At 35.2% G+C, this 18635-nt stretch overlaps 1 protein-coding gene across 1 annotated transcript in view; it reads right to left on the reverse strand.

Moving 5' to 3' along the window:
• Positions 1 to 18635, reverse strand: part of MAN1A2 (mannosidase alpha class 1A member 2) — a 165303-nt gene that overhangs the window by 82351 nt on the left and 64317 nt on the right. Inside the window, exon 6 of the mRNA XM_003933527.4 lies at positions 4964 to 5058. Coding sequence (XP_003933576.1) covers positions 4964 to 5058 — 95 coding nt within the window. The remainder of the gene's footprint in view (positions 1 to 4963; positions 5059 to 18635) is intronic.

Consider the following 18635-nt stretch of genomic DNA (forward strand, 5'->3'; position numbering starts at 1 on the left):
CTGTATTATCCTCCAAAAAGAGTCAGCCTGTCCTTTAAAGCCAAGCATTGACTTCTCTTTAGCTATAAGATGGCATATTCTTACAGTAGAAACCTGTTTGTTTACACTGAAAATCTGTTGTTTAGCAGAGCTGCCTTCATCAGTTAACTTAGCTAGATCTTCTGGATCTCTTGCTGCAGTTTCTACATCAGCACTTGCTGTTTCACCTGTCACCTTTATGTTCTGGGAGACAGCATCCTTCCTTAAACTTTGTGAACCAACCTCTGTAAACCTCAAACTCTTCTCCTACAGCTTCCTCACCTCTTTCAGCATTCACAGAATTGAAGAAAGTTAGGGCCTTGCTCTGGATTACGCTTTGGCTTAAGAGAATGCTGCAGCTGGTTTGACCTTCTATAGAGACCACTCAAACTTTCTCTGTGTCAGCAACATAGCTATTCCACTTTCTCATCATTCGTGTGTTCACTAGCATAGCACTGTTAATTTCCTTTGAGAACTCTTCCTTTGCATTCACAACTTGGCTGACTGGCATGAGAGGCCTAGCTTTTGGGTATCTCAGCATTTGACATGCCTTCCTCACTAAGCTTAATTATTTCCAGCTTTTTTTTTTTTTTTTTCTGAGATGGAGTCTTGCTCTTGTCACCCATGCTGGAGTGCAGTAGTGCAATCTTGGCTCACTGCAACCTCAGTGTCCTGGATTCAAGCTATTCTCCTGCCTCAGCCTTCTGAGTAGCTGGAATTACAGGCTTGCACCAACACGTCCAGCTAATTTTTGTATTTTTAGTAGAGACAGAATTTTGTCACATCGGCCAGGCTGGTCTCGAACTCCTAACCTCATGTGATCCGCCCTCCTCAGCCTCCCAAAGTGCTGGGATTACAGGCATGAGCCACTGTGCCTGGTTGTTTTGTTTTATTTTTGTTTTTAAGACACAGTCTGGCTCTGTCATCCAGGCTGGAGTGCAGTGGCAGGATTTATAAACTTATAAAGAGAAAAGAAAAGAATACAAATCACCAGGATCAGGAATGAAAGAATGGTTGTCACTACAGAATCTACAAAGAAGAAAGGTAAAAGAAAGTAACACAGGAACAACTTTACACCAAATTTTCTAATTTAAGTGAAATAGAAAAATTTCTTTAAAACCGATACACAATAAAACAAAATCTGAATATTTATATATGATACATAGGTTTATATATATCTTACATATAAATAGGTCATATATAAATATATATATGAATTTTCTTATATATGTATACATATAAATTTATGTGTGTGTGTGTGTGTGTGTGTGTGTGTGTGTGTGTTGCCTAGTTTGATGCCAAACTCCTGAGCTCAAGTGGTCATCCCTTTCTGGCCTCCCAGGGTGTGTTAGAATTACAGGTGTGAGCCACTGCACCCTGCCCAAATTTTTGTGTGTGTATGTATATATATATATATAGTGTGTGTGTGTGTGTGTGTGTATATATATATAGTGTATGTGTGTATATATAGAGAGAGAGTGTGTGTGTGTGTGTGTGTGTATATATATATATATATATATATACACACACAAATTTGGGCAGGGTGCAGTGGCTCACACCTGTAATTCTAACACACCCTGGGAGGCCAGAAAGGGATGACCACTTGAGCTCAGGAGTTTGGCACCAAACTAGGCAACACAGTGAGACCCCATCTCAACAAAATTGGCTGGGCATGGTGGCACACACCTATAGTCTCAGCTACTTGGTACGCTGAGACAGGAGGATCACTTAAGCTCGGCAGGTCAAGACTGCAGTGAGCTATGATTGGGCCACTGTACTCCAGCCTGGGCAACAGAGCAATACCTTGTCTCCAAACCACCCCCTCCAAACACACACAGCAAACACATGAAAATTTTAAATTGTTATTAAAAACTTTCCAACAAAAAAATATCTGGCTCAGGTAGTTGCATTTAGGTCTAATCTATCAAACAGTTAAGAAAGAAGTAACTACAGCATTCCACAAATTACTTCTGAAAACAACTTTTAATAATAATACCTCATTTAATGAGACCAGATAACTCTCACTGAAATCTGACACAGGCATTCCAAAAATAAAATTCCTACCAGTATCTATTAAATAGCTTCAAAACGTATTAGGAAACAAAATACAGCAAAATATAAAAAGGATACATTATGGCCAAGGAATATCTAAGGAATTCAAAGTTGATTTAACATTTGAAAATCTTACAAGTAATTTACCTTATTAAAATTAAAAGAATAATGGTGAAAAGCCTTATGATTATCCCCAGAGATGAAAAAAAAAAGTATCTGGCAACATTTAACATCCATTCACAGTAAAACAACGACAACAAAATCTCAGTGAAATAGGAATAGAAGGAAATTTCTTCACTCTGGTAAAGGGAATTGATGTAACTGATGAAAACTACAACTAATGCCATACTTCAATTTTTTTAGAAAAGGAGTATTTCAAAGCTTTTATGGAAATCTCAAAGAATGTAAACAATACAGATGGAGACGATTTTTTAAAACAAGACTGTAAACTAAAAGTTATAAAAGATATATTTGAATATATAAAAGTTTAAAACTTATGGATCATAATTATAAAGACAACAGACTAACAGAAGAGTAGAGAGAGGAGAATTAATTCTATAATCTACAAAACACTTTATAAATTAATCAGAAAAAGGCAAAGAACTCAAGCAAGACTTAGGAATAGACAATTCACAAAAAAGCAAATCTACATGTCCAATAAATTTACGAAAAGGATGTTCAAATTCATTAGTTAGAAAATACAAACAATGATTACACCTGTAGACAGTTCGAGACTCTCACATACTGTTGGTGGAAATGTACTACAGCCTTTCTGGAACTCATTTTGGCAATATCTATTAAAGTTAAAAATACATATCCCTTTAATCCAGCAATCCCACATCTGGAAATCTGTCCCACAGATGAAAAAAGGCTTATGTTCTTTGATCTAGCAATTGTATCTTGAGAACCATTCTCTAAGAAATAAAATTCCTACTACACAAGGACACATATAACAGGATGCTCTTCAGCAATGTGTGTGGTAGGAAAATAAGAAAAACAAATACCACTGATATGAAAATTAATGAATAAATTATGGTAAAACTATCCCATTTCTCATTCAGTATTCATCACAAAGATTGATTTAGATCTTTATTGGGTGACTTGGAATCATATTTCCATGGAGTATTATTGAGTGAGAAAGATAAGAAGCAGAAAAGCGAGCCATTAAAGTGATAAACCAAATAAACGTTACAAAAAAAGCTCTGCTTTTATTTCTGTCTGCTGTATCATATTGTAGAAGATAAATCTAAGACTGTTAAGATGGGTTGGCTTTCAGTCATCAAGACAGGGCAGGAGGGCCTATGTGTGGGAAATGTGTAGACCCCAGCCAAAATAATAATAATAATACTTTTAGAAAACAGGTAAATAATGCTAGGTGCAGTGGCTCATGCTTATAAACCCAGCACTTTAGGAGGTAGGAGGATCGCTTGAGCCCAGGAATTCGAGGTCTGCCTAGGCAACAAAATAAGATCCCATCTCTGCAAAAAAATTTTTTTTTAATTTCTAAGTATTCATAATATAAAACTCAAGTAAAATGATGTATTAGTTTAAATATATACCAAAGAAACTAAATAAAAACGAATCTTATAAAATGCTTATAACATGGTCCTTGGAAACCTTTCCACTTTAATCTCAATCTTAACTTAGAAGTTCTGCAATTTAATCTTGATTTTCAAGTTCTTGTCCTCTATATAGACAAAATAAGAGCCTCCAGTCTGTCTTCCTACTGAAGTTAAATTTTAATTATTATCTAAGTAGACAATAATGTCTGATTCTGACGATGATCCTGAAGGAAGTATCACAAAATCTGTCACAAAACAAGAACATACACAACATCACTTGGCCATATCCTTCCATGGAGCTTGCTCTGAAACTCCAGCCAGCTGTTTCCTCACCAAGGAGGTAATTTGCACTAAATATAGTGCATGAAATCAGAAATGGTAAAGTTAGATTAATGTTCAGTATTAAATGCTGCTGACATCTCAATGTAAATCTAAACTCAATAAAGTTGTTCACATTGTTTTTAAAAATAACGTCACAGATTCACATCACCAGAAAAATAAATGTTCCTTTTATTCTAAAGGCTCTCAGTGCACGAAAAACAATCAGATTTTTAGGTAATTTCCAAAATCCAACATTACGATGAATAAATTTTACTAGGAGGAAAAAATGAGCAGAACAAATTTCAGTCAGCATAAATTACTTAAATGCAAGTTCAAAATATGTTGATATTATTAAAATATTAATTATATATCTTTGTATAGCTTATAAAGTTGTCCAAAGAAAACATTTCATCTACTTCTAAGTAAAAAAACAATGTTTTCAATTAGAATAAAACAGATTGTAAAGAATGATACTTAAGAGTTCACTTGGAACTTCAATAGTGTAGATACTATAATAAAAACCCCACAGTCAACATCATGAATTATCTCTTCCTTTATCTTTAATATGACATTCAGCAATAGGAAGCCCTAATTTCTAGGTATACTGTTTTCCATTTTCACTTGGAAGATCAGCAGGTAGTCTACAAAAAGGAAAAGAGGGGGAGGTACTTTGGCTCTATTCTAGCACTAAATGGAAACAAATAAGCAAAGAAAAGAAACAAATACTGTATACCATACTGGTGAGGAAGAGAAATCTAGACTTAGAGAAATGAGTAGTAAAAACTGCAATGAAGACAGTTAACTTGTTTCAAAATAAAGGACATGTTTTAAAAATCGGAAAATGTTTTAAAGAAACAAATATATGCATATACACAGAAGAAAACAAAGATTATATAAAGAAAGAAAAACAATGTAAGTCTTAAAAATACATGGGTGTGAGTCATTAGAAATTTCTAAGACTAAAAGGTCAAAATAATTATTCCAGAATAAGAATATCCACATAAAGTTACCTTTTCAAATTCACCATTGCCCAAGGAATCCCAGTAGGTGTGTTAAAGGCAGGAAGGAGTTTCTCAGCCAATTGCACTGCTTTAATCTTGAATATCTGAGATTTAAAACATGGAATATTCATAAATTATAGCCACCAGTAAGCATTTACTTAATGCGCTCTCTCTCTCATAGTATACATAGCACAAGGTACTGACTGAGTACATGAAAGCACAAGGTGGGATAAAGCATCTCATTGGTACCATGCAGCATATGGCAAAGAGAGAATACGTTTGCAAACTGGATACCAAGGAAAGAAAGCTAACCATGCAAAGGCCTGAAACCACAATTAATTAAAAAGCAAGGACTTAGTTTTGGTGTTGATATTCTCTCTATTTTCAGCTGGCAAAAACTAAGAGGAAACATTAGACTATGGACTTTTCATCCAAGGTAAACAAGTTTAGTCCAAAATATAAGCAAAAGAAAGAGGTAACTCAATTTGGATAAATGCCCTTAAACTACTATGAACATGTTATGTCTCAAAATTTTCCATCAAAGTTTAACCATATTATAAAAAAGAAAAGAAAACATTTGAGTTCACATGTTAAATTTACTTTGAGAGTTATAAATGCTTCATTGTGGCCGGGTGCGGTGGCTCACGAGGTTAGGAGTTCGAACCCAATCTGGCCAACATAGTGAAACCCCATCTCTACTAAAAATACAAAAATTAGCTGGGCATGGTGATGGGTACCTGTAACCCCAGCTACTTGGGAGGCTGAGGCAGGAGAATGTAAACCCGGGAGGCGGAGGTTGCAGTGAGCCAAGATTGCACCATTGCACTGCAGCCTAGGCAACAGTGCAAGACTCTGTCTCTAAATAAATAAACGCTTCATTTTTCAGTCCCAAATGCTGCTTTTTTGGTATCCAAAAACAATAATTTCCTAAATACAGTGGCATCCAAGCTTTTAAAATCATGTAGATAGTAAAATTTCTACTATTTTCTTAACATGCAGTATTATGAAGACGTATATAATAAAATTTCTACTATTTTCTTAGCATACCCAATAGATAAGTGTGCATACTTAACTTTAGAGACCACTCACTTACAGATTCCAAATTGTGACTGGGTCATAATGTTCTATTAGAAAAAGTAGCACACCCTCCTATACGTATCAAGCCTATCCCCTCCTCTCAAATGGTCTCCAAATTGAATGGTTATTTAAAGCTCCAACTTTTCACTGCAGCCAAATAATTTGATAAAAATAGTATTAGATTCTTCTAATAATATAGTAAGTAGTTGAAGATCTGGAATAAGTCAAAATTTTGAGTTGAGACTATCACAAAGCATACCAACATTACTGTGGATAGAAAACATTAGAGAGAAATATGTACAAGCAGATAAGGAAATATCATAGAGGTAATGTATCCCCATTACTTCTGTGTCTTCACCCCCTCCTTCATGTACTCTGCTCCATTCACTGTCCCTCATTAAGATGTTCCAAAGTTCCCTCAGTAAGGCAAAAGCTACTTAACAGAATTTTTAATTAGACATACTCACACATCTACAATTTATCATTTCCTTCAGTATCTACCTTAACATCAAAACCCCAAAGAAAAACATTATCATTGAAGGTGAAAGTTGCATAATTTTCTCATATTCATCTCAAGTAGGAAAAGCAAATGTAAAAATCAGTTCTCTCTATTAATATTTTTTACATGTTAGTAAAGACAAGTTACCTTATATAGCAAAAAGTATTGATTATTTACCATGAAGACAAAGGAATCAACTTTCTTATGTAATAACTAATATTAATACTACACATTTGTTAATCACACAACTTTGTATCACATCTTTTCTAAATGTAAACTAAAATTTAAAGTGATGAAATGACCTACAAATATAAACTTTTTGTAAATAGAAAGCATGCTCAATTCATTTCCAGAATAAACCAATAACATATTGTCTAATTTTCAGCTAACGATCTTGTCATTAACAGCAATTAACAACAGTTATAGCAGACAGGTCTAAAAGAAAACAATACCGTAATGTCATTGAGAAAAATTCTCTTACAAAGTATATAAATCTTAATTTATTCACAAATATATAAACTCTTCAATAATATATTTTAGGTTTCTCTTCCCTATTTTCAGAAAAATATTTTGGTAGGCAATAGCAACAGCAAATTTAAAACAAATTAGTTTTCAGTATGCAATGCAGGCAAATAATACAAAATCCAAAAATTATCAAAAGTAAAAATTAAGTCTCTTTTTCAGTTCTGTCCCTCAACCACACAATTCCTTTTACAATGCAACCATCTATTAGCTTCTTTGTATTTTGTGCCTCATCAGTTCCATGGTACACATGGTTCCTAGTCATGTCACATAAAATCCTCATTCCCAAACCCTTCTTAAAATAGAATTTCTGTTGAAATTCACACATACTCAGAGTCTCTTTCTCTAACACAGAATATCATACATTCTGAACTTGCTTCTTTAACTTATTGTTTTGTACCCTGAAGAGCTTTCCAAATCAGCCTTCAAAGGGTTACCATCTCATTCTCTTTGGTGGCTGCAGAATTTCCTCTTTTATGGATATACTATAATTTATTTACTCAGTCCTCTATTGATGGACGTTTAATTTGTTTCTACAGTATATGGCTATGTAAAATGAATTTCAGAAGTGGATCTGTTGTTTCAATCAGTAGGAACATTTCTAATTTTAATGTTACTGCCAATTTGCCCTTCATATGTGTTTTGCTAATTTATACTTCTACCAGCAATTTTGAGTGGCTGTTTCATGTTATCTTTGTTAGCACAAAAGTTACCAAACTGTTGACTACTACCAATCTGATAGTAGAAAAGGATACTCCATTGTCATAACTCTCATTTCTTTTATTATGAATGTGGCAGGTACTCAAAATCCATTCAAATCCTCTTTCAAGTATTGCGGAGAATGGAAACTTATACATAACATTTGCCAGAGTCCACTCCAGCTAAGGGTCTAGATAGGACCAAAGCACGCCAATTATAAACAAGTATGTGACATTTAGAGGGAAGAAGTGAGCACACTGGAGCAGTGGTCACATGATGGGAGACTGCTTGTCTGGTAAGCACTGTGGTGAAGGTATTTGATTCTTCTGTAGTAGCTCTAACAGAAGTTCTAGTGACTAGTCTCTGGCATCATAGATACTTAGGGGTAATGAAGACAACAGAACTGGTACTCATCAGCTACATGGGACACTTAAGCATTTCTCCTGGCTGCAGGGATCCAAGTGTGTAACAAAAGTATCTGATTTCCTAACTTTGCAAAGACTGTCAGCTACTCAGTACCCTCTAATAAATCACGGGCTAAAATGGATTCTGGTTCCTGCAACTAGGACTGTTGACTGATAAAAATGATGAAAGAAAATAATTTGCAGGTTCAAGAGTCTCAAAAGTACTTAAAAAGAAGACTTCCAAGCATTTCATTTATAGAAAAAACTTTTATGTATTCTGTGTATGTAAAATGTAAAACCTTCCAGATATTTTTATCAGAATAAATTATAAGTAATAGAACTATGTTAAAACCAGTCCTAAGTTTAGAAGAATTAGGATTAGAAGAATTGACCCTAGGTTCAGAAGAACTGAAGAAATAAAATTTAACAGACACTGTGTGGCAAGATTATGAAGAGCTTTAAAGTACAAGTAATGAAAATGAGGCTGGGCATGGTGGCTCACACCTGTCATCCCAGCACTTTGGGAGGCCGAGGTGGGTGGATCATTTGAAACCAGCCTGGCCAACATGGTGAAACTCTGTCCCCACTAAAAACACAAAAGTTTGGCCAGGTGTGAAGGTGTGCACTTGTGGTCCCAGCTACTCAGGAGGCTGAGGCTGGATAATCACTTGAACCCAGGAGGCAGAGGTTGCAGTGAACCAAGATAGTACCACTGCACTCCAGCCTGGGCAACAAAGCGAGACTCTGTCCCTCAAAAAAATAAAAAGAAAAAAGAAAAAACCAAAACAGTTAAGACAACACAACAGCCAACACAGAACCACCGTAGGTTCTTGAGGAGGGATGTGACATTAGAATCTATATATGCTTCTTATGCTTGTTTTCTTTATTAGAATATTTAAATTACTAAGGTAATATTTTCACAGCCTATTCTCAATCTAGCAGTCGATGTGGGAATGTTATACGGAAGTCAACAGTTTAGAACCCTCAAATGGCTCCCTATCTCACTGAGAGTAAAAGCCACAGTCCTTAGAAAGGGTATATACCTATATCAATGATGTATCCCCATTACCTTCTAGGGCTTTACCCACTCCTTCATGTACTCTCCTTCATTCACTCTGTCCCTCATGCACTCTACATCAGCTCCACTGGCCTCTTTTGTTCTTCTCTAAGGATGCTAGGTATGTTTCTGTCTCACCGTCTTTTCATTTGCTATGCCTAGTAAATGTTCTTACAAAAATATCCTCACCCTCTAATCTCCTTCAGGTCTTCACACAAATGCTACCTTTTAACTGGCTCCCTAACCATCCTATTTGAAATTTAAAATCACTTTTGCCCCATCCCGCTTTATTTTTCTCCTTGATGCTTATCGCTAATAGTGTATGTTCCATCATGTATAATGAAAGAGATACGTGCTAAGAAACGCATCGTTAGACAATTCTGTCATTGGGCAAACATCATAGGATATACTTACACAAACCTAGATGGTAATGCCTACCATACATCTAGGTTATATGGTATAGCCTGTGACTCCTATACTACAAACCTATATAGCATGTTACTGTATTGAATGTTGCAGCTAATTTTAATACAACGGTAAGTATTTACTTACCTCAACATATCTAAACATAGAAAAAATACAGTAAAAAATGCAGAATACCAGATTAAAAATGGTACATCTGTACAGGGCACTGACCATGAATGAAACTCACAGGACTGGAAATTCTCTGGTGAGTCAGGGAATAAGTGGTGAGTGAATGTGAGAACTAAGACATTACTGAACACTACTGTAAACTTAAATACTGTACACAGGCTACACTAATTTATGATTATCCTTCAAAATAGTGAGTTAACCTTGCCTTACTGTAACCTTACTATATAAACTTTTTCATTTTAACTTTTTGACTTTTATAATACACTTAGCTTAAAAACACAAATACATTTTACAGTTGTATGAAATATTTTCTTTCTTTATATCCTGATTCTATAAGCTACTTTCTATCAAATTTTTTTTACTTTTTAAACTTTTTTGTAAAAAACTAAGAAACACAAAAAGCCTAGGCCCATACAGGATAAGTATCATTAAAACATCACTAGGAAATAAGAATTTTGCACCTCTATTAGAATTTCACGGAACCATCATCATCATCATATCCATTGTTGACTGAAATAGAGTTTTGCAGTACACGACTGTATACGTGTATCCATACATACTCTCTCATATATCCATTTTATTTATTGCCTATTTCCCCCATAGTAAAGTCATGGAGTTACAGGAATTTGTTTGTTTCATATGCTTAAAACACTGTCTAGCATATAGCAGATGCTCAACAAGTATTGAATAAATCAAGACAAAAGATGCAAAGATTTAAAATAAACAAATTATCTCCTCCCATTTCCATACCAACTTTACCCCCCTAATAATTCACATTAACATACAAGTTTTAAGAACTTTTTAATATGGTCTACAAAAATGCAGGAACAATGATGATGATGCTGGTGACAAACATATTAACTCATTTAATCCTCACAACAAGCCAGTGAGATGAGTATTAATTTTGCCCCCATTAACAGAGTAGAAAACATACAAAATGAATAAGAAATGTATCTCCCAAGATCATACAGCTAATTAAGTGGTTAGTCTGAATTTAAACCCAGGCAGTCCAGCTCTAGAGTCCAGTTCTTCACCACACACACACAACACAAACACAAACACACACACACACACATGCACGTGTGCACACACACTTCTACGCCTTGCATTATCTAATCTTAATTTTTATAGTTAATATTTAAATTCTTCAAAAATATCTTACTGATTGATGTGTATACCTCTTTGTCTTTTATCTTGTATCTTCCCTCCTGAATGACAGTTTGGCTAATACAAAATTCTGAGTGGTAGCTATTTTATCTCAGGAGTTTAAAGATATTATTCTAATGTCTTCTGACATCTACTGCTACTGAGAACTCCACTGTCAGCTGTCATTCTTTTTTAAGTAATCAGCCCCTTCTCTTTATTAGCTTTTCATATTTCTTCTTTGTTCTTCATTATCTTTTCACATATTATCATTTGTTCCATTAAACTCATCTGAGACTTCTACCAAATATTCTCTGAAACCTCTCAATCTATTTTCATCTCTTAACTCTTTTGCTTATTTTCCCTCTTTGAGTCTACACTACATTCTGGACGAATTTTTCAGTGTCACCATGAGCATGAGTACCCTTAAAGGCTAGATGGCTGTTCCTCAGGACCAAGTGAAGGTCACTGCAAAACTGAGGGTTAACATGAAGAGACAGAAACACATTCACACACACCTCCTTCTCAAAATGAACCTGCAAATAATAATTTTAAAACTCATAATGAAATCTAAGATTTTATCATACTTGCAAGCTAGTAAGTCAGCCTGCCACAATTTCATAAACGTTGGCAGAAGACACAAGACTACTGGGTCAGAGATGAAAGGCTTTATTATTTACAGAAAAGTAGCAGCCAAAGCTTCAAGTTCATTTGCATTGATTGTACATGCCCCACCTCCACCCTAATTGTGCTGGGATGATGCACAGGACCCATGATGAATGCCTATACACACAGTGGGTTACAACATAGAACATTCAGCTTGGGGTATCTCTTCTACAGTTAGCAAAAGTAAGCCTTGATAAAAGTAAAATTTATCCAGGGCAAGATATTACCTCATTCCTACAAGCACAATTCTGATTATCTGGGTAAAGAGCAGTCAGGGACTTGCATTCCTGGTACATCCAGCAAAAGCGTGCACACATGCTCAGGCTCCCATGTTGGATTGCTTTTCTAACCCTTCACATCAGCAAAGGGAGTCCCTTCCTACAGCAGCAGCTGGATCCATTTGGAAGTTGTTCCAATACTTGTAGAACCAACTGTACACACTTAAAGGCATCAGTCACCATCACCTACCCCAAAGACATCAGCACCAGCAATAACCTGCTAGCCTACTTTTATCAGAGGAGTTTCAGCTTTGGATATTGCTTTCTCTTAAAGTTTCTAAGTTTTACTAATTAAAACCTCTTCCCTATATTATCTCAACCCTGTTTGCTTCCCGTAGAAGCCACCTCTATGATACCTACAGATATTTTTTTTTTTTTTTTTTTTTTTTTTGCAACGGAGTTTCACTTTTATTACCCAGGCTGGAGTGCAATGGCACAATCTCCACTCACTGCAACCTCCGCCTCCTGGATTCAAGCAATTCTCCTGCCTCCTGAGTAGCTGGGACTACAGGTGTGCGCCACCATGTCCGGCTAATTTTTGTATTTTTAGTAGAAACGGGGTTTCACCATGTTGACCATGATGGTCTCAATCTCTTGGCCTCATGATCCACCCACCTTGGGCTCCCAAAGTGCTGGGATTATAGGTGTTAGCCACCGCGCCCAGCTGATATTCTTTTTAAACTAGCATTTACCCAGTTAACAACTTTACACCTAGTTAATCTTTATATTCAATTTTCTCTGTTCAAGTAACTAGATGGATTGTCTCTTGACCAGACTTCTGAAAAATAAATAATCCATATCTTATCTATTACAAAATATTTGCTTAGTTTAAAAAAGAGGAAAATTAAAAAATAATTTTCATAATTATTTTTATATTATAAATCATAATTATAATCATATAATCAAATTATAATGATTATATGATTATGATTATAATTTGATTATAATGATTATAATTTGATTATATGATAATCAAATTATAATCATATTATAATCATAAACAGTTCCTCTATCTTGAACAAAACACTGCTAATGTTTTTATGTATTTCCATACCTTTTCTCTATTCATAACATAAAATTAAGTAGCTGGATTTTTATTCCATGTTTGGCTGTACTGACATAATAATACAAGTAACTTTTCCAGTTTCACAAAATTGTATGATTTACTGAATCCATATCCTTTCCTTTCTATTCACTCCTCAACCTATTCCAACATGGCTTTTGCTGCCATCATTTCACTGAAATAGATCTTGCTAAGGACTGACCACACATGTGACCAGAAGTATTTTCAGTTATTATTGACAAGTCCTTCCTTAAAATACATTCTTACTTTGTTTTCAATAATCTATAATCTCCCTGCTTCCTGCACTGGTTTATCCTCCTCTGTCTGGCCTTTGATGTTGTATTTCTTGGGGCATGACTGTAGGCCCCTTTGTCTTCCTATCCAAAACTGTCTCTCTGGACAATTTCACATTGTGTTTGATTTCAATTTTCAGCTACCCAGCAACTGACTCCCAAATTTATATCTCTAGTCAATACTTATCCACTGAGCACCAGACCCATTACATCTCTCTACTAATTTTCGCTTAAATATAACAAAATCTCCTTAAACTCAAAATACCTAAAATTAACTCATGATCTTCTCCCTCTAATCTAGTATTCTCAAAGTGTTTGTGATTTAATAACTATCCTACCACCAACCTACCACCAAAAACAGAAACCTGAGAGACAAAATCCATTCATTCTGTCTTATATCCCTCTCCAAATATCACCCAATCCTAAATTTATTTCTCAAATAACCTGAAATCATTTCTATCTCTCATCTCCATAACACCATCTTAGTCCAAGTTGCAATTATTTCTTGGCCAAAATACTGTGATGACTAGCAGACTAAATGAACATGGAGACACACACACATACACACAAAGCTGTAACCAACTATTGGTCTATAACTTGCTTTAGTCACTGAATATATCAAGTATATTTTTCCTACTTAAAATATAACAATTTAGGTTATAGTTGAACATTATCCTATGGTAACAGATACATCAATTTGTTCAGTGACTCTCCTATGGATGAATATTCAGGTCTTTTTCAGATGTTTGCTATTACAAACGGCACTGCAATAAAATATCCTTTTAAGTATACCCTTGTGTATCTACTCTGTTGCTTCTAGATAATAGATTCCCAGAAGCGGGTCAAAGTATTTTAAATTTTAAATATTTACTTCACACAGCCAAATTATTTTCTGAAAAGATAGTATCCATTTATATTCCAACAGTTTATCATACATTTGTTAAAATGCAAAGTATACATTTAATTACATATTATACATACAACATAGGTACATTTTATTGTATATAAACTAACCTCAATAGGGTCTTGAAAGTCTCTGCCGGGCAAAGAATATGGAAGTGTGAGAGCCTATTACAGGCAGAAAATCATGATATAACTCCATAAACATACAGGGAGATAAAACAATGTGGTCTAAATAAATAGTTTCACAATACTGTGGTTTAACGTAAGTGTAAAGTCCAGAGAATCTTAGGAAATAGTAAGTAGATCCCTCAGATGATCTCTTTTACAGCTTTTGACCTCTTTAGAAAGTACTCCCTCTACTTTCTATGGAAACTGTCATTCTATCTGACAAACAAGAAACTCCATTCCATCTTTTACCTTAAAGCTGCTGCAAATGCCATACAATCGCATTTCCAGGCCTCCTCTGCAACTAAGGTAGTAAGCAACACGCCTTTGCTTTGTTATTCAGATATATGCAAATTAGGCTATAAGAGGAAGTTAGAGACCAGAGATGGTGAGGACTCCACTTAGCCATTCAGCCAACAGGCAGTGTCAAGTTCATCTGGTTTCCAGAAACTTTTAAGGATAGTATCCAGTATCAGCTGGACCATCAGGGCATACTGCAACGTGTGTGCAGTAATGACTACAACAAATCAGTATTGTGATGGCATTCCTGTCTACACAGAATTTAGAAAAAAAGGAGAAGTAAAACTGTAATTAGTTGCCGACAAAATGACTGTATCTCAAAAATCAAAAGGAATCTAGCAAAAAAACCCATACAAGCGAATACGAACACAGTATTTTTCTTGCTTTCTTGCAATGCTAAGATTTTCAGTACAATGCTAAATGTAAATGGTGAAAATGGAACACCTCCCTTTTTTCCAGATACTTGGGTAAAAATATTTTAATATTTTATCATTAACACATAGTGTGCTGTAGAGTTTTCATAGGTGTCCCTTATAAGAATGAAAAATAATTACCTTCTAGTACAAGTTGAGCAGCCCTTATCCAAAATGCTTAGAACCAGAAATGTTTCCAATTTGGGAATTTTTTTAAATTTTGAATTATTTGCATTACACCAGTTTAGCATCTCTAATCTGAAATCAGAAACACTCCAATGAGCATTTCCCTTGCACTCCATGATGGTGTTAAAAAAAGTTTAGGATTTTAGAGCAGTTCAGGTTCTTGGATTGGGAATAATCACGCTGTACTAGCTTATTGAGAGATTTTTAATTATGAATGGGCATTCCACCTTGTCAAATGCTTTTCCTAAATTTATTGCAATAATTATATAATTTTTCTCCTTTATTCTGTTAATATGATTAATTACATTGACTACCTTTTCAAATGTTTTCTGCTTTCCTAAGATAAAAGAAACTTTTTCATGATATCTTCTTTTATATTATGTACATAAAAAGTTGCAAAACTAGCTAAGCTTTACAAATATTAATAATGTGCTCAGGATTCTTCCTAACGTATTCCAACGGTATACTGGTCTACAATTTCATCTTGCTATACTGCCTTTCAGGCTATGATGTTAGTGATAGCTGGCCTCTAAAGAAGAGTTGCAAAATGTTCCCTCTTCCTCTGTGGAAGAATGATATTTATTTCTTATTTGATATAATCCATCAATGAAACCATTTAACTTGGAGTTAATTCTGTGAAATCACTTTTTATTATGAATTCAATTAATACTACAAATGGCATACTTCTTGCTTTACCTTGACTCAGTTTTGATAAGATTATTTTTTAGAAAAATTTTTATCTAAGTTATTAAATTTTGTGAAAAAAAAACCTGCTTATAATATTCCATTATTATGCCTTTAATGTATGTGGAATCTGCAATGATAGCCTAATATTGGTAATACCATTTGCTCCTGCTATTGGTAATCTATCTGTCTTCTGTTATTTCTTAATCAATTTAGCTTAAAAGGTTTATCAACTCTGTTGACACTTTGAAAGAATCAACTCTGTAATATTTTCAATTTCCTTTGTAACTGCTTACTTGATTGTCTATTTATTTGGAAACATATTGCTTAATTTTCAAATATTTGAAGTTTTTCTGATGTCTACTATTGATTTCTAATTAAATTCCATTGTGGTCAAAGATCATGCTTTTTTTGTTTGATTTTGAGAGACAGGGTTTGGCTCTGTTGCCAGGGCTGAAGTGCAGTAGTGTGATCACAGCTCACTGCAGACTCGACCTCCCGGGCTCAAGCAATCCTCCCACCTCAGCATCCTGAGTAGCGGGGACTACAGATTCATTCCACCATGCTCAGCTAATTATTGTATTTGTTGCAGAGAGGAGGTTTTGCCATGTTTGCCCAGGCTGGTCTTGAACTCTCGAGCTCAAGCAATCCACCCACCTCAGCCTCCCAAAGTGCTGGGATTACAGACATAAGCCACTGCACCTGGCCATACTCTGTACTATTTCTAACTTTTTTAATGGACTGAATGTGTTTTATGATCCCACGTATGACTTATTTTGGTAAGCATACCATATGCACTTGAAAAGAAGGTGTATTCAGCAGTTGCTGAGGAAAGTGCTCTATAAATAAAGATCAATTCATTTAAAATCGCTGATAGCATCATTCAGGACTCCTATATCATCTCTGATTTTCTGTCTACTTATTCTATCAATTTAAGAGAAGGATGTTGACGGGTTCAACAATCTTTGTGGAACTGCATTTTTAATAAAAAATTTAAAAGGAATCTCTTTTTAATTCTTTCATTTGTTATTCATACATTTCAAAGCTCTGTTATTAGGTACCTACACATTTATGTTTTAATGTTGTGATTATGTCTTTCTAATGAATAGATTTTTTTTTTTTTTTTTTTTTTTTGAGACAGACTTTCACTCTGTCTCCAGGTGCCCGGTTGGAGTGCAGTGGCAGGATCTCGGCTCACTGCAACCTCCACCTCCCGGGTTCAAGCAATTCTCCTGCTTCAGCCTCCCGCAGCTGGGACTACAGACACACACCGTCATGCCCAGCTAATTTTTGTATTTTTAGTAGAGACAGGGTTTCACCTTGATGGCCAGGATGGTCTTGATCTCTTGACCTCGTGATCTGCCCCTCTCGATCACCCAAAGTGCTGGGATTACAGGCGTCAGCCACCATGCCCAGCCTGAATAGATCTTTTCATCATCATGAAAGGTCTCCTCTGACAGTACTTTTCATCTTGAAGTATACTTCCATACTGATGTAGTTATTTAAATCTTTCTGCACTTGCTGTTTATATATTATGCATCTTTTCTCCCACCCATTTACATTCAACCTGTCTATAAAATGTGTCTTTTGTAAACAATGCATACAGTTAGGTCTTGCTCTTATGCCCTTTTAACTATTTTTGCCTTTGACTTAGAATATTTCATTCATTAAAACTTAATGGCATTATTTAAATTACTGGATATAGGTGTATGATATTATTTTTTGTTTTCTGTTTGCCATTTCCATTGTGTTTGTTGTTGTTCCTCTCTTCCTTCCTTTTGGGCTTTCTTTTTTTTTTTTTTTTTTTTTTTTAATTTAAGCATTTTCTTGTCAGGGCACAGTGGCTTTCACCCGTAATCCTAGCACTTCGGGAGGCCAAGGCAGGAAGATCTCTTGAGCCCAGGAGTTCAAGACCAGCCTGGCCAACATGGAGAGACCTGATCACTACAAAAAATAAAATAATTAGCCAAGCATGGTGGTGTGTACCTGTGATACCAGCTACTCAGGAAGCTGAGGTACAAAGATCACTTAAGCCTCGGAGGTTGAGACTTTAGTAAGTTGTGGTCACACCACTGCACTCCAGTCTGGGTGACAAGAGTGAAACTCTGTCCCCCACCCAAGGGGAAAAAAAAACTATTTTATAGAATTAACAATTTATTGGTGGTTAAGCTACACATGTTTGCAATACTTTTCTTTAATGTGTGTCCTCGGGATTAATTATGTCCTTAAAGTTTCACAGACTATTAAGAGTAATACGGTGTAACTTCATATAAAATGGAGAAACCTTACAATCTTATTGTTCCATTTCCTCCCTCCCTCTTTCATTTCATAGCTGCACGTGTCATCTGTGTGTGCTATAAACCAATAAAAAATGCTAGGTTTCTGCCATAAGCATTCATGTAATTTTAAACAACTTTTGAAAAAATAAGAATCTCTGTGGTTTCTGATGAGTATTCAGCAATCATCCAATTAAAGTGCCACCACATATAACATGTCCTTTTTTACTGAAGTTTGAAGCTTTCAAACTTTTCTCCTTGTATTTGGCTTTCAGCTGTTTGACCATGATATGCCTACATTTGGTTGGTATTTATCATGTTAGGATCTACTTAGCTTCTTGAAATTCAGGTCTAGGTCTATCACCAAATATAGAAAAAAAAAGGAGTCATTATTTCTTCAAATATTTTTTACAGCTGTTTGCTCTCTTCATACAGGATTCCAATTATATGTATGTTGGA

Source organism: Saimiri boliviensis, chromosome 11 (genome assembly GCF_048565385.1).
Source record: "Saimiri boliviensis isolate mSaiBol1 chromosome 11, mSaiBol1.pri, whole genome shotgun sequence".
Taxonomy (NCBI): domain Eukaryota; kingdom Metazoa; phylum Chordata; class Mammalia; order Primates; family Cebidae; genus Saimiri; species Saimiri boliviensis.